This window comes from Pleuronectes platessa, chromosome 15 (assembly GCF_947347685.1).
Source record: "Pleuronectes platessa chromosome 15, fPlePla1.1, whole genome shotgun sequence".
In the NCBI taxonomy this organism is placed as follows: Eukaryota; Metazoa; Chordata; class Actinopteri; order Pleuronectiformes; family Pleuronectidae; genus Pleuronectes; species Pleuronectes platessa.
Window position 1 is genome coordinate 7,274,432 of NC_070640.1, and position 26,377 is coordinate 7,300,808.

Consider the following 26,377-nt stretch of genomic DNA (forward strand, 5'->3'; position numbering starts at 1 on the left):
GAAACTGCTGTTAAACTATTAAAGCAAACGCAATCGGCTCTTAGTTATTCACACATTTCGGGCATGTCCAGAGGGATGTAAGGGAAGAGGGCGGATTACTGAGCAGTGCTTAATAAACCTCTCCAGCTTGTGGTCTTACTGTGGAGTTTGCACCTGGTCTGTTCTCAGCAGGTAACGCCTCCCACGGATCGACTGTCTGATATCCATCCAGCCCTGTGGAGACGCTGCGGCAATGTGCCAGAGCTCCTGGCCAAAATAGAGTGGCATCATTTCATGCTCGTACTGTCATGAATGTGACTTTGAAATGGCCCCAGGGAGTTCTATCTATCTATCTATCTATCTATCTATCTATCTATCTATCTATCTATGTATCTTTCTATCTATCTATCTATCTATCTATCTATCTATCTATCTATCTATCTATCTATCTATCTATCTATCTATCTATCTATCTATCTATCTCTCTATCTCTCTATCTATCTATGTATCTTTCTATCTATCTATCTATATATCTATGTATCTTTCTATCTATCTATCTATCTATCTATCTATTTATCTATCTATCTATCTATCTATCTATGTATCTATCTATCTATCTATCTATTTATCAATATATCTATATATCTATGTATCTATGTAGCTATCTATCTATCTATCTATCTATCTATCTATCTATCTATCTATCTATCTATCTATCTACCTACCTATTCATCCATCCATCAAATTTGCTGATTTCTTACTCAAATCACTGTCAAATCAAAAATGACCAACAAATGCCTAAATCTACTGAATCATTTTTTTTACAACACTCCTAATTCCCCTTCTTTAATAAAACAATTAATGGTTCAGACATTTCAAAGTCCTGCAATAAAGGGAAATGTCCCCTAAAAATAGACAAGAATGTAAATTTGCCTCGGCCCCTTCCTGCAGCCGTTAATGAAGCTTTGGAAGTTGATGCAAGCGGTTCCTAAAGGTGCTGAATTTGAAACTGTCTACTCGCACCGGCTCTGATGCAATCAGGGCACAACACTGTTACTGCAGGAAACAGAATATTTCTGTCTGATCGCTGAGAAAAAGGACGAGCAACAGCAGAAGACGGGCTGGCTGGTCAGTGGTTCATCATACAGCAAGATAATGACACAAAGCATCAGGAGAACAGAACCAGACTGTGGCTTCAGATGATGGAAGAAACAGCATCCTATCCAAACCTCAACCCCCTTTGGCCGGTTAGGGATGAACTGGGCTAATGGTGAAAGTAAAACATTCTGTGAGTGCAGGGATTTTATTTGACTGCTCTGTGTTTCAATTTCAGAAACATCCCACTCGATACATATCAGTAAAATTGAGGTGTTCAAAAACTTTTGACCGGCCGTGTACATAACAATCATGGTGTAATCAAACACAATTTGTCAGCTAGAAATAAAAAAGAAATAAATGCCCCCTGTCTTCCCCTGTAATTAAAACGCCTCTCTGTATTTCTCTTTTATGTGTACTGCAATTACAGCCCTGGCATCGCTGATTAGAGCTCCTTAACTTAACAGGAGGGCTCTGTTAAAGGTCTGGGAAAGGCACATTAGAATTATGGCCTTTCTAATTATTGACAAGGAGAATATTTGTTTCAATGACAATTCAAGAACCGGGAAAGTGTACTTATAGTTGATGAGGTAAACGATTGATATAATTCATATTTTTAATTTATTACTGGGGAAGCAAATACTGAAATACTAATACTTAGAGTTGTGCAGTAGTGAAGGGCGGATGTTTGTCTCATGTTTATGCTCCATTGCAAAGAAGCATCCTTATAATTGAATGAGCACCATTCAAAGATAAAACTACACAATGTAAAGCAGAATTTTGAATTTGATTAAAATGTAACTATACTTGACATGTGCCCAAAGATCAGCGAATATATCCAGATCTGTAAGAAATGTATTTTCCTGCCGAATCCTCAAAATAAAAGATTAAATTAATAAAACATATATTTAACACCTTCAGGTAAGTGCTCAGTACAGTAAGTGAAGCCTAAATAGTTAAAGTCGACTGGATAATATAAAATCTCTCGTTCGTCTTTTCTGTTGTAGAAAAACAAGCAGAGTTTAATATGTAATTTTTTTATTAGTGACAAATCGTTTATCAATCATCCAATCCAGACACATTATACTTTTTTCTTCCTGTGAAGAAGCCTTGATGGTCTGACACTTCCCACCAGTTCCGTTCTTGAATTTTTTCCCCAGCTCTCATAGATCACTATGTTATCCACCAGTGTGGCAATCCATCCCTCACTGCTCACTAACTCAAGGCAGAACAACGTTTCATCAGTTTGAAATTCCTTGGCCCTGGATATAGGACACAAGTCCTGGCACCATCAGAGGGCTGCTGCTGCTGGCCATGGATCTCCACCTGTCCCATTAAAAACATCACGTCGGTGGTGGTGGTGGTGACCTCTGAGGTGTGAGCTGGACAAACACAAGTCCATCAACCAACCTCTACGCCTCATTACTCTCCCTCTACCAGCGGAGGCGCCACCTGCTATCTTCAAAGTCGCGGTGTCCTTCCCGGCCCGTGGCTGCAGACGGTCGGTCAGCTCCTCGGTTCCTCGCCCCTCATCTTTCCCGCTCTCCGTCTTTCGCTGTGACCCCTGACAGACGTTGATCATCGCTGCCAGGGCTGCTGACAGGGGGCCGGGGCGAGTGTCAGCTTTAGCCACAGTTGGAATGGGCGGAACGAAGGGGGGGGAAGGATAGGAGGATTATTTGAGGGCCTCTGCCAGAAGCCCCTCTTTTGGTGTCTTGGCGTCAGAAGTGATGATTTAGTCGGTGACACAGGATGAGGACACAGCAGTTGGCCTCCGGTGTTGCCATTCCACTGTGCCACCTGCGGATTGCAAAGATCAAGAGCGGCTGTAACACAGCGAGACCTGCACTCAAAGAGTCACTTTGGTTTCAGCATGGGATGTCAGCAGTTCAGATAAAGAGGCCTTGCTCTTATAGAAGAGATACTGTGACGGCCATTAAAAAATAAGACCTGCTCTCAAACTTTTCACTTTTTACTCGACATTTACTTCCAAACTCTTTTCTCGATGTGTTTATCGTTCCATTTCACAGTGGTGCAAAATGACAAATATAACACAATTATTTTTTAACTAGAAGTTAAGGGGGGCGTACTTTAACCTTGACAACCTGCTGGTTAGTCCAGGTCCAGCTTAATCGGATCAAGTCAGTTTGAAGACAGTCAGCCAAGTTCCACCTCTGCACACCTGCTGACTTTAACTTGACGTTGATGGTTTTTTTCCCATTGCTACAAAAAGTTAGCACAGAGGCTAAATACCAGCTCTCTAGTACTACACGTGTAGAAGAAGAAATATGACAGTACAGCACAGTAATGTTTGAAAGAGGGTGCACAAATTTAGCATCTGTATTATATAAGAAATACGCAATGAAAGATAAAGCACTTGACTGAAAGGATGTATGAGTGGTCTCTTGTACGCTCTGGCAGTTTACTCTCTGATAGGTGTGTATATAATACACTTAGGAAACACGTTTTTTACATAAACACATTCTAGTTGTGTTGCAAGTACAAACAGACTTAAATGGCTGAGCACGAGTCACAAATAAACATACACATTCTATACATACATTTAAAAATATCCGTAGCCCCCCCGCACCAAAATCCATTACATATCTTAACTGTTAGAGGCAGAGTCCTTCTCTTAGAGTTGTTATCATTGTTCATTTCAGCTTGTGTTGTGTCTTGTTTGTGTCTCACTGCGGGCTGTTGGCAGTTTTCGGCTGCTTAACTTTCCCTGCTGTTTCTGTCGGCAGTATTCTATGTGAGCCGAGGCAGTCACCAAAATAAAATTGCAGCACAAATCGATTTTCTACCAACATGTTTGTTTTCAATCTGCTTCCATTATGTGCGTAGGGGATTTGTGTTAGATCACATATACCCTACACATGCAAATTAATAAATACAATATAGAGGGTTTCAGTGGTCTGTGTTGACTGTTTGGTGTAATTTGCATAAAAGATAAATGGAAAGCATTTATTTATTGCTTATGTTGTCTTTAATGACGACTATAATCTCACTGCTGTACTCACAATCACCCCGTTCGCACACACATTCATACAGTGCCATGCCTGCTCCATCAGTAAGTGAACAGGATGTGATAGAGTGCTCTAACTCAGTGCTCGGTATAGAGAGAGAGAGAGAGAGAGAGAGAGAGAGAGAGAGAGAGAGAGAGAGAGAGAGAGAGAGAGAAAGCACTCATGGTCTCTGTGTCTTGCCTAAGGACCCTACAACATGTAGAAGTCGGGGATCCAACCACCGACCTACTGATTAGTGGACAACCCGCTCTACCCCATTTACTGTACAAACAAAGCCCTTGAGGTAATAAAGTTGTGTGTTTCTTTTTGATTGACTTCTTGTTTCTCTCTCTCTCTCTGCAGGCGGTGGGCAGTTGTTCAGCTCAGTTCATCGTGAAGCTTTTGGCCGCAGTGGGGTGAGAGGTCAGCCGAGGCAGCGAGCACAACGCTTTCCTCATATTCAACATTTATTTTTACCTTACTATGATATGGTTTGGTATCCATGGAAACTGCAGAGGAATCTCTTTTTTTTTTTTTTTTCCTGACATGGAATCCACTAGAGGTGGTGCAGCACATCACGTCTGAGGAGGAGAGGTTTTAAAGTAGTGCTGTGTGGTTACAGTGTTTTGCATGTGGGGGGGTTGAGAAGGAGAGAGAAGGACATTTGAATCAGAAACTTTACAAAAGTTGTTTTAAGTTGCTAAGTTTGATACGGGTCTCAAGTAATCAGGTCACTGACACAGACACATTCACAAGTGCATGCTTTACCCTCACCCAACCACTAACGGATGCAGAGAAACAACCCAAACCTCCAACCAGCTATATGTTCTAACATATAACACCGGACCCTCTATTGCTACTGAAATAGAATCCTTACAGTTCATGACCCACACATACCAGCTGACCTGAACTTACCCTTTACCCAAAACTTAATCCTAACTTTAACCCCAAACCCACACATGTCGAAGCGCTGACCAGGAACTCCTCACCTTTCTATTCCTGTAAAGACATTTAGTTCTGAATAGTGCAGAAATACACACACACACACTCACACACACAGATACACACACACACACACACACACACACAGAGAAGCTCGGTTTCTCCTACTGTAACTGGTTACCATAGATACCACATGGTGAGGCTCATGAAGTACAGTGGGTCTCTCTCACGTGGGAGATATCGAGTATTTATAGAAGCACTGTGGTGTGGCCAGAAATGAGTTTAGACAATGCTTCTTCTTTTTTTTTGTTCCCGTGGTGTGAATTATAAGCGATGAAGTGCCGCAGTGGGTAAGAGGTACCAGTACCAGAGTGGTTTTAACTTTGACTCGTGTGAAGCACTTCACGGGTGGAGGGGGTTGCACAATAAAACATCCTGCTTCTGCACCTGATTCTTCTTCTCCCAGTGACAGTCCAGTGTTTCCCACAGAAAAACGTGAATTACTTCCACAGCTCAAAAACACACACACACACAAACACACACACTCACTCTGATTCTGCCTTCTGACAGCTCCTCTCCCCTCGATAGGTCAGCCAGTTTTGGAAAGTTTCTTACGGCAAATGTGCAAGCTCCGCAAACCAGCCGCCTACGAGGCTGCAATATGTGTTGCGGGGAATCAAACCCAGAGTTACATATCATGCAATGTTTAATTAAATCCCCGTTTTGTTGAATAAGGAACTAATTAACAAACTCCTTCTGAAGTCCCGTCCCCCCCCCCCCCCCCCCGTCAAAGGGACATTGTATTTCGAAGTATGTTCCCTTATCTTCCCAAAGTAATTGTGCTTCCTGAATTGACGTAATTGAATTGCTACCCATCCCGGAATACGAGGTGAATTGTTCTCGAGGAGCGGAGCACACCTAATTGTGATCCATCACAATCACCGCGCCTTTTCATCTCTTTCCAGACCTTAAGTCTATAATGAATGGCTCAGCGATTATATTTTGTGGAAATAATGTCTATTAAATATAATGGCCCCCCCATAATTTAACATTGTTCACTTGACATGGGCTTTAAAAACCCTAATGACCAATTACAGAGCAGGTACGAGCTGGGTAGAGAATGAGATGTTGGAACATGTCGGCTGTGGCAGGAAAAACATAAAGGGGGCTTTGAAAGACTCACCTGAGCCGGGCATCGCCTCCACCACACTTTCAGGTTGCAGGATTAATATCTCTCTCATATAATCGTTGGCATTTACATAGCTCCGGCTTGAGCCAGTGCAGCCATCTGCTTCTGGGCTCTGTGCTGTACTTATTGGCTGGGAGACTGGGGAGCTGGCTTCCTTCAAGGCTCGGTGTACGGGAAGACAGGGATCCAGTCAGGAAGACGGGCGTTTAGATTTTAATAGCTGTCTATAAGTCAGTCAGTCGGTCGGTCTTCCAGCCGTTCAGGGGATGCGTTCAGGTACTCAGCCAGCCTTTTTATCAACCGGCCATTTAGCCAGCCTGTCAGGCAATTAATCAGCCTGCAAACCTGTACATGGAGGACAATACTTAACTATTCTGATGCTGGGTAAACAGACAGACATGTGCACAGGAAGATGCGTTCAAGGGCATACTAATAAGTCATGTTTAATTTAAAGAAAAGTAGAGTAAAGTAGTAGTAGAGGTTAATGTTGCTTCATTGAATGTTCTACAGACTTTAATAATGTTTAGGTGCGTTCGTGCCTTTATTCTTAGAGCTATAGAGGTGGATTAACGACTCCTGTTTGTGCCATGTGACTCTGTGGACGCGTGTGTGTGACTCTGTAGAAGCGTGTGCGTGTGATTGCCATTGCATAGCATGCCAAGCACATTCGTACCAGTGATGAACGGAATAGGTTGGTTCTCGTCGCGGCTCATCCTCGGCCAGTGGCCTGCTAAGTGAATCGGGTCGGGGGCCTTTCATGGTCAGTGCACCGTGCTCGGTCAGATGAGATGACCTCACAGTTGACGAGATCAAGTTGATCACAGCATTAAGGTCAAATATCAGATGATGTAATTTTTTTTACAGGAACATTGTTTACAACAAGATGATACTTTTTTTGCAACTGCTACTACTGTGTCTACCACTTCCAGTATTCCCACGACATGCTATTAAAATAATGTTACACCTGCCACTTGTTCTCTTACTCCTGCTACTGCCTCCACTACCTGGATGGCGAGCTGAGAACACAGAGGAAGAAGAACAATATCAAACGATCTTTGGGTCTAATCCCCAACACACCCACCAAGGATCCAGATAGCTTTTTAGTCCCTGAACAACAGGCCATGGCGTCCAGCTCCTCTGTAGTGTTGCACCATAACATCCGATTTCACCGACTTCTCAGAGGAATACATATGTTCTTCTGTTTGTGTCGAACATGAGAAGAACATAGATTCCGGTTACCTTATGTATACCTTGGTGAATCTGCTGTGTTAGCTGTGATTTTAGAGACAAATCTGTGAAACAGTGAAAAAAACCCAGCGAGAATCGATGCACTTGAACTTAAAGCAAACCCCGATTTGACTCGTAGTTTTCAGTTCATTATATAACTTGTGTTTTGAGTAGAAGATCGAGTTTATGGGTTGTATTGCGTAATCAGTCTTCACATTTGAATGCTGTCAGAAGAACATCCTATATTCTTTCCCTCGCATGAATTATTGATAACATGACTATGATACCACTTATAATGAAAAAGTAATGCTGTGCTGGAATCAAGTATTCTAGTTCATTGATCAATGGAGACATAACAAAGAGAAGACGCTCACTGAAGTTGGAACGCCAGAAAACACTGGATCCACGACTCTTCTTCCCTGTTACTTATTTATTTCTCTAGCTTAAAGGTCAAGCTGGAGGTACGGTGCGTTGTCCTTAGCACAAGAGTTAAAATGATCTTTTAAGTCACAAAAGATCTGCTACGTACTTCGTTCTCTCACTTGTCCACCAACCCATTTCCTCGGCTGATAAGTGAACATGGGAGCAGTTCTCTCCACAGCAACTGAAAAGCTAAATCCACTTTTGCACTTGGCTGACAAGGTTTAACGTTTGCTCTGGCTCGGTGTCGCAACCCGTTAGCTGAGGCTCACTGCTGGACGTGCCACTGTGCGAGCTCGCCTCTAATGAGCACCGGGTGAAAGTGATGCAATTTCTCCCATTGTGTTTGTGCAACTGAGAAAAACTGGTGTCGGTCGGTATACAGCTGACTTTTGACACTGTGGTGTGTGTGTGTGTGTGTGTGTGTGTGTGTGTGTGTGGGTGTGTCCCCCTCTCCCCCCTCGCTCTCACACTATAGATATTGTGAGTTTGAAGTTGCACTAAATGTATCTACCGCCCACTCACCTCAACCACTATATGAATCACAGTTCATCATGTGTTATCTCTAGTAGCAATTTTCTGTCTCTGCATTGCCAATCGCTGTTCTCTCTCTCTCTCTCTCTCTCTCTCTCTCTCTCTCTCTCTCTCTCTCTCTCTCTCTCTCTCTCTCTCTCTCACACACACACACACCCACACTCACACAAAGGTGACAAAAGCTGTCATGGCTGAAATCATTTCAAAAAGTACACTGCACTCAAAGTGTCACCACCGTCCACTGATATGATGTTCCTGTATTTGCACAAGCTTCTTCCCCCCCTCCCCTCCTGCCCTCCTCCCCTCTCTGCTTCTCCTCCTCTTCATCGCTTCTCCCTTCCAACCTTCCTCATCATACACGCACCGTGACCGTCAATATTTCCATCAAGCACAAACATTTTTCTTTCCCAAATATGAGACACCAAAATTCCTTCTGCGCGTAAAAAGAAAACCCTTCCTCGCTTAACGTGGATGTCCCCCCCTCGTCCCTCCTCTTCACTCTCTTAAAAACTCTTCAGGTTTTTTTTTTTTTTTCCAACTGAGCAGATTCAGGCTGAGGCGGGCGCAACCGCACTAGAGGGGGAAGTCAAGTCGTGCTGGACTGGCGCGATATCCTCGCACGGTTCACAACTCCAAAGAAGAGCGACCCTCGCCTCCAATCATGCTTTTTAAATGATGGACCATGCTTTTTTTAAAAGTTGACCAGGGATTTCTCGTCGTGGGGTGTTTGCGAGGCATGGCTCTCATTTTAACTTGCTTCCTCCTGTCATGGTGAGTGTGAGGCAACTCTTCTTCCTGCATGTTCTCCTCACTTTTTACGCACGGCGACCAAACGACCGTGGATGAATGTGCGCTGGAGAAACTCTGTTTTTTTTCTTTCTGTAACTGTCTTTCTAATGTGTTGACATGATTTTATCCATCGGTGCGTTTTGTACTTTAGTTTTAGTGCGAGCGGTGTTCGGGGGAGTCAGAACGGTGACACCAGCATCTATTTGGATAACATCACGCGTATATTGGACCGATTATTGGATGGCTATGACAACAGACTGCGACCTGGATTTGGAGGTATGCTAATGACATATCACTATTAATATAATGTTACCTCATGCATGATGGAATCGAGCTTCTTTTTTTTTTTTTTGGTGGATAAAGTTTGACTCCAGCAGTTGTGTGCGTCATTGTCCATTTGGTTTCTGTGCTGCTATAATTAAATGTTTTTTTAAAAAAAACACAATTATGACAACATTACAAGTGAACAATAAATGTGTACTCATTGTCACTGTCATGTTCTGTTCAGGAGTGTAAATGCATTTGATTTGCAGTGGCATTTTTTCTTTATGAGGCACACATTCAATATAGCTGTAACTGCTTTATGCCTGATTTTAGTTGATAACCAAAGTTGAATTTTGTTTCTGTGCAACCATTCCCTTTCTCTGCTGTAGGTCCGGTCACAGAGGTTAAAACCGACATCTTTGTCACCAGCTTTGGACCAGTGTCAGATGTCGAGATGGTACGTAAGCCCCTCTGACCTCTGAGACTGATACGGGATGCAAAGGCTAAACGGAAATGCACTTACTGTACAAACATTCGATTTGATAATACTGGTTTAAAGAGCCAGCTTCATTGGTCAACACACTTAAGACATTATGTACAGATTCCCCCTGCGAATCAATCCATATAGCTTCAAGTCACCCTAGCCTTCATTATTCCAGCATTTGGGCAGGATGTCATTAGTGCAGCTTAGGACTTTAATCTGGCTGACAATCCCCCCCCCCCCCCCCCCTCGTCTGAGAGGGAGAGATCTGGCTGATGTTGGGATAGGACAGGCCGACGACTCCTGCCATGGGATAGGCTGAACTCTGTATGTCTGTTGTCCTCGACACTGTTCAGGCTTTAGGCTTTAGATACTGTTTCATTGCATCTAAAGCCTACTCGAATGGCCATGTGATACGCTGGTGGCCATTCTATAGAGAGGCGTGTGAAAGGCTCTTAAGAGCAGAAGGAGCATCCATTTCATCTAAAAGCATCCAGGATGGTGTTGTTGACTATACGCTGACTCTGTACGTGAAGTAATCTACATTCATATTTGACGACTACAACGTCAATCAGATGATTCAGTCGGTTCATTTCTAGACCTGGTAGTTCATATAATAAGATAAACAAATACAAATAAAAACATAGAAGAAAAATATATCTTATACTTGGGCTTCAGTATCAATTGCATCATCTTTTGAAGGAACTTAATCAACTTTATAGATGTATATTAAAGATACATGATGTTTTTGCTATTATGAAGAAGTCTGTCCCACATAATATCTAAAAAAATCCCATTTTAACTGCCCTTAAAATAAGTTATATTTCTTGATAGTGAAATGCACAAACCTAACTTTAAATTTCCCTAGTACTGGCAGCAATGATAGAAGCATTCCAGAAATAGAAGAAAAAAAAAACCTCATCACATTGCCAGTGCTCTCTCCAGCAGGCTCCAGCGAAACCATGGCTCACAAACCCATCTGCCATTCGCTCTGGGGGGAGTGGAGATAGTAGCGGCAGGAGCAGCACCAGTGGTAGGAGTGGTTCAAGCAGTAGTAAACAAATGCTTCCGTCCCTCCAGGAATACACCATGGACGTGTTCTTTCGTCAGACGTGGATCGACGAGCGGTTGAAGTTCGAGGGCCCCATTGAGATCCTGCGGCTCAACAACCTGATGGTCAGCAAGATCTGGACGCCGGACACCTTTTTCCGGAATGGCAAGAGGTCGATCTCTCACAACATGACCACCCCCAACAAGCTGTTCCGCATCATGCAGAACGGAACCATCCTGTACACCATGAGGTAACAGTGCTGGACAGTGAGCGCCAAACCCAGCCAACACCGGAAAACACAGCACAGACCTGGATGGCCAATCAAACAAACAAGCATCCGAGACATTAAAAGAAATGAGGAGGGCCATTCCACCCCCCAAAAAAACAAGATATGTGCCATCTGAAAAAAAAAACAGGCCTGGAAAGCAATTCAAACAAACAGGACTCCAGTTTGTTCCAAAAGGACAAACCACGTCCCCGGAGTTACTGATGGCACAGAATCAGTTTTTCTCTCAAATAATTAGATTAATAGATTAAATTACTTTGCTTTAAAACATTTGATTTAGTTCAGCTTTGTTTAATCCTTATTCTTAACTTTCTTATTTAGTTACCTTTTGCAAGAGGTGCTGATTTTTCCTATCAAAAAGAAATATAACAAGATAAACCATTACATATTGATCTGTTCGTATTAATCCTCCAATCTTTAGATGTCTCTGGTTCGAGTCTCTGGTTTAGTGGCACAATGTGTCCGCCGTTGTGCCACAGCGCCAGGCTCCAGTTCTAAAACATTAATTTCTTAGCCAATGCGGTAACAGTGAATCAAATATGAATCAAACATGTCTTTCAACCCGTATCTATTCTGACAGATTAACTATAAATGCAGAGTGCCCGATGCGTCTGATGAACTTCCCGATGGACGGCCACGCCTGCCCGCTCAAGTTTGGGAGTTGTGAGTTTGTTGTTTTTTTCTCTTCAGCCTCACTGCTCTGACAGATTGTGTCAATATCAAATGATCGCTCTGTCACCGCCGAACTGACGAGCTGACAGGACGTCGGAAGATTTTAATTTGAAGTGTGACACGGGGCGTGCATTAGAGGAACTGTAAAAAAAAATACACACAATGCAGTAACACTTAGTAATACGATCCACAGATTTACAGTGTTGGATTAATCAGGTACAAATACAATAGTTACCAGCTCACGAGGTACAGTCGAAGGAAACCATGGGGGAACAAGGGAAAAATAACTGGGCGTGTTAGTGGAAGGGATACATAAAGTGTTTATGTAAATACTAGACCTCTACAGGGAATGTTGGGAAAAGATGGTGAAAACAACTTTGCTCATATAGTGTGTAAGCAGAGTTTTGCAGCTAGAGCACCTTATCCTTATTATGGTATATCCGATGGTAAGATAATTAGATGCACACTGTAGAGATTTATTATCAAGACTTCATTGTATGATATGAAATAAACACAAGTCAAGGAATAAGTGAGTGCACGTGAAGATGGGACCCTGCCATGCATAATCGACTGAAGGTGCACGTCTCGTGGAGTCATAAACAAACAAACAGTCCTCGAGTGCATAATTATAGAAAGTTTCTTATCTCACCTGAGGAGGAAGAATGAGAAAGAAATTAATGTTATATTTAACAAACCAGCAAAAGTAGATCAACAGTAGCTTACCTTTAATGATGGAGGAGAAACCTAGTAATTGTTATTTTTGTCAATTAAATGGTAAGAGTAGGTTATGTGGGTTGTAATTGAATGCTTCCCATACTTCCTCCTTAATTCCACAGTTAGAAGTGGGATGTGTTATCCGGTGTCACCGAGAAATCCTTAGGCAGGTCATTCGATATTTATCAAGAGAACCAGATATACAAAAGAGTGAATGCAAAGGTTTTCTGCACCTGTGAATATAAAATAAAGAACAAGATATTTAATGAAATGATTCACGTCAAAGTTTGAGCACGGTTCTTCACCCCCCCCCCGTCCAGATGCTTACCCCATCAGTGAGATCGTGTACACGTGGAAGAAAGGTCCTCTCTCCTCCGTCGAGGTGCCACAGGAGTCCTCCAGTCTGCTGCAGTACGACCTGATTGGTCAGACGGTGTCGAGCGAGATGCTTAAGTCCAACACAGGTGAGAAAACACCCCAGGGAGTTCTGTGCAGGTCCAATGTGCAGTATTCAATGAGACAATAACGTTGCTGTTGTGATGATATTGTGAACACCATTGAATAGTTAAACAAAAAAAAAGATGTGAAGTTTTGAATACATAACTCAGTCAATATTTTTACGGTTATAAATGAATTAGCATAATTTAAATAAAGGTTAGGGGGCAGTCCTTCTATTTTCCGATGTGTGATCACATGTTGTTTTCTGTCTCAGGTGAATACGTCATCATGACGGTCCACTTCCACCTGCAGAGGAAGATGGGCTTCTTCCTGATCCAGACCTACATTCCCTGTATCATGACCGTGATCTTGGCCCAAGTCTCCTTCTGGATTAACAAGGAATCAGTTCCAGCTCGGACTGTGTTCGGTAAGTTCTCTTTAAACTCACTGTACTCATTATGGTCTATAAATACCACTGCAAGTTACAGGCCTATTCCTGAAAGTCTCAAGTGCAAAGCGAGTTCGAGGAACACGCATCGCACAGTGCGTTACTGGTGAAATGGTAATTGCAACAAAACGGTCTTTTCAGTTGCGGTTTTGCATGATTGCAATCACCTAAAAGAGAAGCATAGTGTGGGGGGAAATCAAGTCGGTTCACTAAACAGAACAAGAATCTTCAACACTGTGTTACACAACCCATTAGATGAAAGGGTCTAGCCAGAGTTGCATGAGTCTTTACGCTCAACAAGTTTTCAGCTCTTTAAATTCAACTTTCTTTACTGCATGTTTCCAAAATGTGAATAAAATATATCTCTTATTTATCGACTCCCCACCCACTGCTTGACCTCACTGTGACTCTAGCTTGGGAAACTCAAAGTAGTTCTGCATTTGCTGCATGCTGATTGGTTTAAAACCACCCAGATTGGCCCCTGAAATACAGCAGGAAGAACAAAGACCGACTCAGTCATCACCGTATGTTCTTAACCTCTCCTCATTATCTCCATTCCTCCTCCACTGTGGTGCAGCCGAATTAATAGGGAATAAATGTCCTTTTTTGAAATTGGTCATGGAAGGGCCGAGAGGGGGAGGATGTTTACTTGGCCCTCTTCCGAGCACTCACAGGTTCCGCTTGCTCACATTACATCACGCTACAGTTGCCACCAAGCTCTAGCCTCAGGAGCGGAGAGTGTGAGAGACACTGAACAAAGACAGAGAGGCTACGAGAAAAGAGGTGGACAAATAAGACTGGGTCGAAAACAAAGGAGGAAAATTAAGCCGTTGAAAACTTGAAAACGCTAAATTCCAACAAGCTGCAGCTGATCAGAGTGACACTGCTGGCCCTTGTCGATTACGGTTCTGTGGTCTGGACTTGTGATTGGACGGGAGCCAGCGCCCGGGCGAGCCTGCGCACTTCTTCGGCAAAGAGATACCAATCGTTAGCGTTAGCGTGGAAGTCGAGGCCCCCATGTAGCAAGAGCATCTGCTGCAGCTCTTTAACCTCTCTCGTCCTGCTGTTTTCCATTTCGCTCAATATTGGGTATACGATTAAAAAAAGGGCTTTATCTCTGGATTGGCTGTCGTTGAATAGGAGCTCTGGGTGAACGCCAGGGACGCTGGGTATTTTAGAAGAGGTAATAAAGGCAAATTCAGATTGGATTTGTCATCGCAAATGGCAGAGCATCATATTCAAACTGCGATATATAGTTTGGGTCTAAATTTAGAGTGTCTTGTGAGAGTGCTCTTAAAGTATCCGGGAGTTACAGGATGTGCTGTAGAAATCTATTATCTAACTAAGTTTTATTACTGCTGAGGATGGGAGGAGAGGAGAGAAGTGGAGAAGAGGAGAAGAGGAGAAGAGGAGAAGAGGAGAAGAGGAAAAGAGGAGATGAGAGGAGAAGAGAGGACAGGAGAAAAGAAAAGAGGAGAGAAGTAGCTACATGGATGTGCTCCACCCTGACAGTACATTAAGCCATTGTATGTTGTGCGCTGGATTGTCAACAACTTCTCTAAGAGCTCAAAGTCCCTTGAGCACAAGTCTCACAGACTTAATTGAGTGTGGCCTAATTTGTACCTTGCTTTTTCCCTATAAAAGCACATAAATGCCCCAAAGCATTTAATTTCTATCCTGCCTTTATACTTCATCCCCCTTCCCTCCTACACTCGTTCCTTCTTTTCTTTCTTTTCTCTTTCTTGAGCTTCTCCCTCCCACCCTGACAGCTTCTCATCCCTCCCCCTCTACGCACATTTAACTTCTGCTGGAGCTTGAGACACTCGGCACCGGCTGGGCTTCTTGAGGAGGTTCTCTTTAAGAGTCGTTGACTTCCACTGCTAAAGTGCCGGGTGGAAAATGCTTTTGATATATTGCTGGGTGCATTAAATCCCCCATGAGATCCTAATGGCAAGTGCACAGCTACTCCGCACATTTGGTAAAAGCATGGGCAGCAGTGTTAAATGGCCCCTTACGCTTTAGCTTGATGGAAGTGAATTAGATACGTACTTTGTTAATTGGCCATTAAAGGAGATGTTGATTGTCAGCATCTTTGTCTGACTTAATAAGGAAAGAATTTTAGCCACACAGACTTAAAGATGTTTAATATGTTGTGGAGCACTCTCAGTTACCAACAGAAGGTTTGAACAGCCGCGGATCTAAACAGTGTTTTTCTTTCTTCAGTCGTTTCTTTACTTTGAGTCTGTAAACAAAGAGACCGCGCTTCATTTTCTTAGCCATGGCCAGAAGTTTGGAGGAAGTTTTTACCGACGTCTGAAAAACCCAGTGTACTCCATCTAAACAAGAAGTTTAAATAAATACTTTTACTGTCTAACCTCTCCCCCGGTACAACCCACAACTTTCTTTCCTCGATAATCTTCATCATTCCTCACTTGTATTATCGGCTCTATTCCTCATAGGCTCATGATCAACACAATATTATCCGATGCTTTGGAGCTTTGGTGTGCTCACCTCACTGGATGGTTTTCTCGAGACAGTTTACAGATACTTGATCTTTGTGAGATGTGCCAGTGCGGTTGTGAAGTCCGCCGGCTCATTGACAGATTATCGTCCCCTGTAGTGAAGTTGGACAAACCTTGCAGAGCTGAAATGTCCTGACACCCGACATATACCATGGAAAAGAGCTTAATACTATAAACAGCTTATGCACAATGTTGTAAAGGCTATTTTTAACTTGATGACTTTCAGCACACATGTCAATGATCGACTGTGGTGCACGCCAAGCCCTCATATGAAGCTTTGTATCACTGCAGCTGCAGCACGAGTGCTTCAACTGCTACCATCGGTCCAGAGCTGAAAGGAGCTCAGGCGTCAATTGGCAAATGGTGATTCTTGGTAAAATGGCTGAACTGGTAACTTTCAAGAAGATTCTGCAGCTTTTGACAATTCACTGTTATCGTGGATTCACAAAGCAGCACAATGATTCGCCTAGTGATTGTCCAAATTATATTTCAAGTCTCTACAAGAGCGAATTGGAAAAACAATTCGACGTGAGCTAGAAAATGTATCTGCAAACTTTGTTGAGGAACTTTGGAGTAAGCTTGAACAGTGTGTGGTGTGTGTGGTGTGTGTGTGTGTGTGTGTGTGTGTGTGTGTGTGTGTGTGTGTGTGTGTGTGTGTGTGTGTGTGTGTGTGTGTATACGTGTGTGTGTGTGTGTGTGTGTTTGTGCATCTAGACTGTGTGTCCTAATCAAGCTGATTGCAGTGGTTGCTCACAATCAAGCCTTTGGTTTCCATTGACCAATGGTCCTACAGGCCTTGAGTTATATTTATCAGGATTTTAAGAATCACACACACACACACACACACACACACACACACACACACACGCACACACACACACACACACCAGTGACTGTATTATTCCTGCAAACAGTCCATCCATGTATTCTCTGCTCATTCTTTGCAGTATTGTGGCAGAATTGTGTTCTGATAATTCAAACAGATTATTACAACATCCCTGAAACATTAAGAACCATGTTCAGAAGAGATTGATATTTTTCCGCTCCATTACAGAGATGGGACGGGAGGAAAAGATTTCAGAGAATATGCGTATCCACTTCCAAGATCGATACCACTCATGTCTGAGCATTAAATATGAATTCAGAGCCAAGAGGCAATCAGCCTAAGTTAGCATAAACACTGCAGGCGAACGATGCCTACGTGTGCCTCTAAAAAAAGATAATTCACAGGTTATATGTTATTGTTTGATCTCACATAAATATAAATGTAGAATAAACGGGAAATGAATTAATGAAGAAGTTGTAGTTTCCTGGGGAGTTCCGTCCGTAGTGATGAAGAAAGGGAAGGAATATTTGTGAAATTTGGAGATAGACAACCTTCGGGCTAGAGATTTTATTATTTAACTCTCTGCAAAAAAATGCATGTATACATAATATGTATATTTAACTTGAGAGAAAAAGAAGTTCCCACCAACAAACTGCCTGTGACCAGTTACCTCTGACTCGTCCCTGTTTGCAGGTATCACCACCGTCTTGACCATGACGACGCTCAGTATCAGCGCCCGCCACTCCCTCCCCAAAGTTTCCTACGCCACCGCCATGGACTGGTTCATCGCCGTTTGCTTTGCCTTCGTCTTCTCCGCCCTGATTGAGTTTGCGGCCGTCAACTACTTCTCCACCCTGCAAGCCAACAGGGAGCTGCGGAAGGCAGCCGCTATGAAGGTGGCGGCTCAGGAGGCGGCGGCGGCTGCAGCTGCGGCGCCGCCTCCGGCCACGGGGACCAATGGAGAAGATTCCTCGGTAAGTATGTTCCCCCATGTTTCACCCTTGTTGTTTTTGCATGCATTAATGTTACGAAAGGGAACCAGGAGAAAATTAAAATGTTCAACCGACTCAGTTTAAATTCATTTTCTTCACTTAGAGGGATGAACTAATCTGGGATCCATTGATTTCACTTTTTCTTTCCTGCTGCCTGTTCACATTCCCAAACTTGATAGAGAAAACGAAGCATTTACCAGTCCAGTCATTTTTTGACTGGACCCGGACTTTGAGGTTCTCAGCTTGTGGTTAAGAAGCTCCTGTACTCTTAAAAGTATTGTTAGGAAAGTTTATGAAAACCTGAGAATAAATGACTTTATTAACATCCTAACATCAGACATAAGCTGCTTAACAGCTTGACTCTACTCAGAGCTTTTAAGTCTGTTGCTGGAAGTTTGTCATCATGACGTCAGAACCCGTTTTCTGAGCTGCTCGAGCTTACAAACATGTAATAAAAACAACTCACCTACTTAAAATGTCCAAATTATAAAAGGCATATTGTGAAAAGCGTTAGTAAGCTTACCCCACACACTCCTGGTGTCACAGTTATGATCTATCATTACCTTTACAATAGAAGACATTGAAGCATGTGTAGAAAGTTTAGTCCAAAGAAAATAAAGAAATAAACAATCTTCAGCTTATGTGTAAAAACTCTTTTTGATGGGTTTTGATGAAATTGCATCATGACTTATGATGTTTTACATGAAGCTGCTGGTTTCACTGCAATCACTTGTAAGAGATTCCAGCAGAACGTGTGTTTGATTTATTATTGACTTCGATTTGGCTGAGTTATGACTCACAAAAGGAGGAATGTGATGTTTGATACAATATGCATCATTTCAAAGGGAGAGGTTAAAAAATAAACTGACAGAAAATGTGACCAGAGCGTAGATGGCCTGGGATGTAAGCTTGGCTGCGATTATCAATGTGTACAGATACTTTTTTGGGGATATGCAGTTATATTTTATACTTACTTGTCGTATAGAAGCTACAGCTAAAGTTAAATGCTTTTATTTATTGAAAGAAATATGAAGATACACACAAATATTAATGCAAACAAAAATAAAGCTGATAACCATTCAACAGAATCTTTTTCATTAAGCAGAGATTTGAAGGCTTTAATATTTCTTATCTCATGTGGTTTTATATTTTTACACCCACAGATTAAATGTAGAAGTTCCAGTTTATAGTTACATGCACCTAATGATCTTTTTAGATATCAAATAAAAAAATCGAATAAATCAGTGGTTCATTTTCTTTTACTCTGCGATTGGTTCAAATCTTGCCTCCGTTCACTCTGGGTTGTTTTTGAAGATCACTCTCTTTTCTTCTGTGGCTTGTGTCCTGGAATCTTCTCCAAGGTGTCACATCTCACATGCTCCGATGAATGAGACAGCTCTGTGGCTCTCAGGATGAGTGGTGAAGGTCATTCCCGGCTGTGCCAGTTGAATTATAACCACAAAGCACTGATTACTCAGCAGACGAGGGGGTTTAGATCCTGTTTACATGACTTGTGTGTGACTCTTCTCATCTTTCTGACTTGCTCACTCTGCAGCTCCCCTTCTCCTCTCCTATTGCGATCCCACGTGCAGCCTGTGCAATGAAAACAATACACAAACCTTGTTTACCCTCCGCCTCAGCCCAAAGAAAACCATAATCTCGCTTAAATCACATACGTACAAACCCCCACATCCCTCCTTCCTGTCTTCCCCCTCTCGCACACACGCAAAAATGCAACATTTAACATGATCCTTCTTTTTCCGCCTCATCTCTGTGACCTCCTGCTGTGCCCTGCCTGTGCACCCCCCATGTTCTATTCACACAGTATCTCTTGACCGTCCCTCCTTTGCGTCTCTAATTTTTGTCTTGTATGTAACTACACACTCGAACTGGGACAATACAATCTCCACTTTGTCCACGCTTCTCCTCACGCAAGGACACACATCCCCACTTAATCTGCAGCACACACTCAAACACATACAGGCACGTATATATATATATATATGTACACATGTAATCTGCAGCAAATGATGGCCCTCACATCCGTGCAATCCACTCTATACAATGTCTTATCCATCCATCCATCCGCGGTGTATCTATCATCCATCGCTCTTCTCCTGGTCCTCTGTTCTGCCCTGTAACCGTGTGATAACCACAGAGAGTGACACGAGGAGACAGCCAGTGGCTCTGTGAACGATGTTGCTACAGATTATGTAAGAGCCATAGATTAAGGGAATATCCAGCAGATCACTGCGGGCTCACAAGCAGCAGGGCGGCCACCACGCTGATGCAGAGTGGGGGGTGGGGGTCGGGGGGGGGGGGGGGGGGGGGGCGAGAAAGCTGGCCCAGTCCGTTTTAGTGGAGCGAGGATGGAGGGACGGACGCGAGGGGCCGGCGTGCTTTTGTTTTTGTGTTCGCATGAGAGAAAGTTACACAGGGAGAAGGAGAGAGAGTGGGAGGGATGCATCATGGAAAATGACTGCTTTCACAAAAATATGTAGGAGGGAAGACTTTCCATTTACACGGAGAGAAAGGACCCCAAAACAATTGTGTATCACTGGAAATAGCTGCTCCTCCTTTAGGATTTAAAAACACAAGGACCTGTTGTGAATGTCGGGCAAAGCCACTACAGGAACGGGAAGCTCCCAGCAGCACAAGTTTAATGGTTGATCTAATGAATCAAATATAGACAGTGTAGAGGGGGAGGGGCTGTTTACCAGTGAGTGCGGGAGGGGGCTGTGTGTATTGTCGATAGTGTGTGTCTGTGTGTGTGTGTGTGTGTGTGTGAGTGGGTGGCGGAGTGCGTGGTGCAGGAAATTAAGAGAAAATAAAGCAGTCGTGGGAGGAAATGAAGGAGAAGAGAGGGTGATGGAAAGAAGGGGACTTTATTTATTGGCCCAGCCACAGGTAGATTAGTGGTCGCTGCCTGGCTGAAGGAGCGCTCTGATTGAATTGGGAAAGTTTAGATTTCCCATGCATTTGTCCCGGCGTCCCAGTGTCGCTATAATTAGACTGAATGAATGAAATGAATTTCAAGCTCCGGCAACATAGGATTTCATGCACCATCGTGCTTGAAGCCACACGGTGGGTTTGTGTTTTCACCTCAGACCATTTGTCTGTTGAGTGGTTCTTTGCAGATTACACAAAAACTGCAGGAAAGGATCATAGAAGTAGTCGTCACTTTGTTTTATGACATTTTCACTGATTTGTGTGCGATTACAGTAGGTTGCAGCCTGATTGAACTTAAGGGAACTATTGGTCCTTGGTGGAGGTCTGAAATCAGCTGAGAGCGATTTTTTCATTATTCTTTCATTATTCCACATCACAATAATGAAACCTGAGGATCATTAATGGCCTCTGCAGGAGAGCACACAGACGCACAGTGTTCCCTACACACATTTTAAACAAATCAAGTTCTTACTTTATCAAGCAGCAGCGGTTTGCATCTCGAGAAGCTGTTTTAATAATACAGCAGATGTCTTCCATCTGCTCCGGTCAGAATCAATGTTTAAATCCAATATTTGGTCTTAAGAATTACTTCGCCCCCGGGCAATTGTTTTATATTTACAAGAAGTCACTTCTGCTCTGGTTGGATCTTTCTCCAATGCTTCCTTCGGGGATCGGTAAGTGACCTAATCTTTTTGTTGATTTGGCAAAGAGGTGTTGGCACTAGAAATGTTACAGTTCCCTGGGGATCAAGTTACAAAGCAAGTTAGGGGCTATAGATTAATGAGTTCATCAAGTTGAGGCTTTTTCAATCAACCTTTCACATGATTCTACTTATATATGACACATATTGATACTTATTTTGTATTTTCTTATTCTCTTAAAACACCTTAACAACAAGTGAATAGTCTAACTGCGGCTATCTTGAGGAAACTCATTGCCTTGCTTTAAATACACGATTTCAAAAAGTACATTTACATGAAATCCATCTCCGCCGCCTCGCAATATTCATCCACAAGCGTATGTACACCCACTCAACACCCACGGACGTGAACTTGCATGCAAAGCATAGTGGTACTGCGCGCTGATGGTGTAACAGACAGTATTAAACACACATAAACACACTCCCGCTCCCTAGCCCCCACATGTGAACATTCACGCCTAAACAGCAGCCATATATCCGTCAGTCACTTGTCAAGTCGGTAGGAATGTAGAGCAGTGGATAAAGAGACGAGGAGCTGATCCCTGCAGGATTTGACCAGGAAAAAGCCTGTTTTCATTATCAAAAATAGCTTGTGTATCGGATTATCTGTACATACCTACAGCAGAGGACACCACATGGCACACGGCAATGCGGTCAACATGTAGGAGCCATTACAGTGATAGGTCGCTGACATTTGGACGAGCTGCCAAATTCCTATTCGAGCACAAATCCTCCAATACTCAAATTAACTTTGACCTTACAAATAAACAGTGACACGGCTGGAGGAGAGGTACGGGGTCACAGGGCACACACTCTATTTCACTGGTTAATGAACCTAATCTCTGGGTGATCAGCTGTTTGATCATCCTGTCTATCTACAGTAAAATGCAGATATGATTATTGTACCGATGACTGCAGTCCCTTAAAGACACATCTCACACTAACGACGCCTGAAGAGAATTGAAAAACAAAATGTTTTAAATCACAGTGCAGATTCAGTTTTTTCTCTCTCTCTTTGTCCTCCCTCTTTTTCACACTCACACTTGGCAACTCTCTGTGCTACAACACAACGAAGGTCGATATCATTACAATAGTTACACAGAGAGGAAGAAAGACATTCTATATTTGTTCCAGAATCGAATTTCTGCACCAATTGTCCTCGTTGGCGATGGAAAACCTCATGAGATCAAGGAAAGATTGTACAAGAGGACTTTGAATTCGACCAGCTCTTGTAACGGACGCCACTTAGGCTGCTTTCAGACAGGCACTGGACTCCGCAGTTCCGGAGGAGGTGAATGTGTGAACGCAAATGTCCAGGTGAGATACTCTGCGGTCTCTACGGCCTTTTATCCGCCTGACCTACGAGGGTAATGTCTGTAGAAATGTAGGAGAAGTCGATGTGTGAACACAGCAGGGGATCCCCCCGGCTCGATGCACCGTGAGCGAGACAGGGTGCACGATTTTTCCATCAAGATCCACGAATCATTCCCTTGGGAAAAATTTAAATGTTGAAAAATGCCTGATCCGGCAATTTAAAGAGGAATACAATTCCTGCATATCTACCCTATTTCCGATCCGCTCCAAATTTGTATTGGTTCTTCCCTGAACCAACAAACACACTAACGGGGATGAATACATAACCTCCCTTGCAGAGGTAACAAACATTTTATATGTGGAATTTTTCCTCCGTTATATGTGTCATTGGTTCTGCTTTTGATAGCTGACTGTCAATTGGAATAATAAGGTTGGCTCAACATAATCAAACCTCTAGTGTTGCACGATCCTTTAAATGAACACCTGATGAGTTGAGCATCAAAGAAATGTCATACTAAAAACAGTGAAATATTTTATTAAACATTCTGCACAAATCAGAATTGCACATTCACTGTTGGTTGAAACCCTTACATCGGCAAATATGTCAAGCTCTGTGAATTCAGGGACTTATCTAATCTCATTTCCGATTGACCGCCATTCAGTTTTGGAAGGGTTTCCCTCAATCAGAGGATTGTTACAGTTTAATAGTTTCTCAACCTGTAGAGGGGGCGTGTAATCCTGTAGCCTGACAAATCCAACGCAAATCTCGCAAGATCCGTTTTGGCTCCAAGACTCTGGTCTGGAAAAACATCCACCGTGTTCTAAATTTGAGTCCAACAGCGCGGCTGGACCAGTCGGTGAACTCTTAATCACACACTGAACATTACTCTGCTAATGTATGGTTCATTTCTAAATAACTGGTTTTGGTTTCTCATCGGCAAATGTAACGCATGAGCTTAATTACATAAATATCATGTTTTTCAAAAAGAAATTAGTTTAAAAATCTAAATATAACTAATATAGGCTCAAATCCTAAATCAAAGGATCAAGAAGTTACAGTCAGTTCTATCTCCGTGGTCCTCCTGTCAATATTAGACTTTCTACAATTTCTTTGTTTTGAAAGAGGATTGCTCTCTCTATACCTACAGGACACACGCTGTTCCCTGATGTGCTTTTCCTTTTTCTCTCTCCACACATACTGTATCTGTTTTAGTAGTTTAAGTATCGGAGCCGCGGCCATGTGCCGATGACCACATTGGTTTCCTGCAAGTTGATGAGGCACAACATTAACCGAGTGTCAAAACGCCGCCAACCTCTTGTGTTTGATGGGTTTTGTTTGCTTTGCCACAACTGCATCAATCTTCATGAAGCGGGTTTGACTGAAATCCCATTAAATCAAAGGAAAAACCCCATTGATTTCCTTTTGTTGAGCTTAATTACCGTGGTCCTCATTGTTATGCGAGACGTCGTATTCTGCAGACACACACATTCCTCACCGATCGACTCACAGCTGTGGGAATGCGTCACGAACTTCAGAGTACAACAGCACAGCTCCCAGTTTTATTATTAATACCCTCATATTACATCATGCAATATTCTCTTTAATGTGAAACCTCTTCTCACAGTTTCTATGTTTTTTCTATCCCCCTGTGGCTCTCCAAGGTGGATGCCTCTAGTGTGCTGAAGAAGAGGATGAACTCCAATCCGCTGTTCGACCGCCCGGCCAAAACGTTTCCCAACCCACCGGTCAATGCCCAGGCCTTCCTGCAGCAGGGCTCAGCTGTACCGGACAACAACATGCTGACCGGCACCAGCATCATCGACAAATACTCCCGCATCCTCTTCCCCCTTTCGTTCGGCGCGTTCAACCTGGTCTACTGGATCGTGTATCTCACCAAGGACACCATGGAGTTGTCCAGGTGAACAGATGGCACGGTTCTTACAACCGATTCCAGCATTTGCTTTCTTGTACACGAAGCACACGAAGGGCGGTGTTCATTGCGTAAGTCAGATGGCGAATGGCGTGACTGTTTCTGTGCAACTACCTCCTTACAGAATATAATTAGTTTGTTTAAATCTCGCACAACCTCAGGCAGGATACAGTGAAACATATGCACACCTTCTGCACGTGTGTGTACATTAGATAGCTTCATTATAACCCATTATTCCAATAGGAAGACTTAGTTAAGAACAGCCAGTATGTTCAGGAACCTAGCAGATGGGTTGATTCTGACAATTGGGTGAAATGAAACAGAGGCAGACTTTTAACTCCTAAAGAGTTTGTTTAACAAGAGTAACTGTGATCATCTAAAGCTCAATGAAATAGCAGATTGGTGCCATAAAATTAAATAGAGTCTGCAAAGCTTATTGACACAGTTGGATATGGATGTTGATGAGTTCATAAAATCTTGTGGAAGCTTATTATTTAACAAAATAACTGTGAATTGTTAAAGGAGGGAAAAGCAGGACTTATGTAATCAGTGAAAGCCTATATACATATACATATATATTTCAGTTTGTGTACAAGTGCTTTGGGGCAAAAAAGATCACATCACATACTGTGTGTTTGACTGATCCTGAGTGTATTATATGTGTAGATTCTGAGCACAAGAATCAATAATTAAAGCCACATTTCAAAGCACATAACATGGTTCAGAATCAAATACATAAAATGTGTAACTCGCAGGTTCTATGTTACAGATTTACTTTGCTTTGTTTAGCAGCTGTTGTTTGTACACACGTGAGTCTGTGTGTGTCATGTGTTGTAAATCTGTCTCCATCATACGTGTTCTTTTCATGCATGTGGGCGATATACTTTAGATCCAGCAGCTACACCTGTCACACCTATAATTTGCAATGTGGCTTTTCCAAATATGTCAGCAGTGTGTTTATAGGCTTTAAACAGCTGTTAAGATGTAATTGCAAAACCAGATACACAAGCAACACTGGAAGACTTTCTATTGTTCATACATTACCAGATGTAATAACTATCTATAACCCTGTACCAAGGCACAACTGTGCTTAAGGCTAACTTCAGCCTACTCAAAGAGAAAACCTTTTCCGGCATTTCACTATGCTGTATTTGTTGATCTGCTCTGAACACATCCATCCTGTTTTATGAGATGTTTCAGTTTGGTCCGAAGCTGTTGATCCAATGAATGACAGCATACTCCCAATGCCATGTGGACCAGCAAATAGTCATAACAACAGTCCACAGATTTCTAGTGCTACAGTTTGAAAATCAATCTGATTCACCAGATGGTTTGTATCACTGAACTACCCGGGAGAACTAAGTTGGGAATAATTTGGAAAAAGGGCTGAAGGCTTCAAAAAGTATACTTGGCAGGTGATTGGATAAACCATCTGTCCATCGCCCTCAGTGCAGTCGCCAAAGCCAGTCAGGAGAGGAGAGAGAAATCATTTTCTCAATTGAGAAAAGCCGTCAGTGCCGTTCTTTGCTTTTCTTTCAATGAAGGAATACTCTCCAGTTCTGATACAATTGAGTCTGTATCCACTATGGCTAACCTATGTAGGAGC

General features: G+C 42.8%; 1 protein-coding gene across 1 annotated transcript; it reads left to right on the forward strand.

Annotated features, from left to right (window-relative positions):
- Window positions 1–8,978: 8,978 nt before the first annotated feature.
- gabra6b (gamma-aminobutyric acid type A receptor subunit alpha6b) lies at window positions 8,979–25,462 on the forward strand. Its single transcript, XM_053441488.1, has 9 exons — window positions 8,979–9,165; window positions 9,335–9,459; window positions 9,837–9,904; window positions 11,009–11,229; window positions 11,846–11,928; window positions 12,972–13,115; window positions 13,364–13,516; window positions 17,579–17,859; window positions 24,503–25,462. Exons 1-9 carry the CDS (start codon window positions 9,077–9,079, stop codon window positions 24,761–24,763), a joined length of 1,425 nt encoding a protein of 474 aa, XP_053297463.1. The 5' UTR covers window positions 8,979–9,076; the 3' UTR covers window positions 24,764–25,462.
- Window positions 25,463–26,377: the final 915 nt, after the last annotated feature.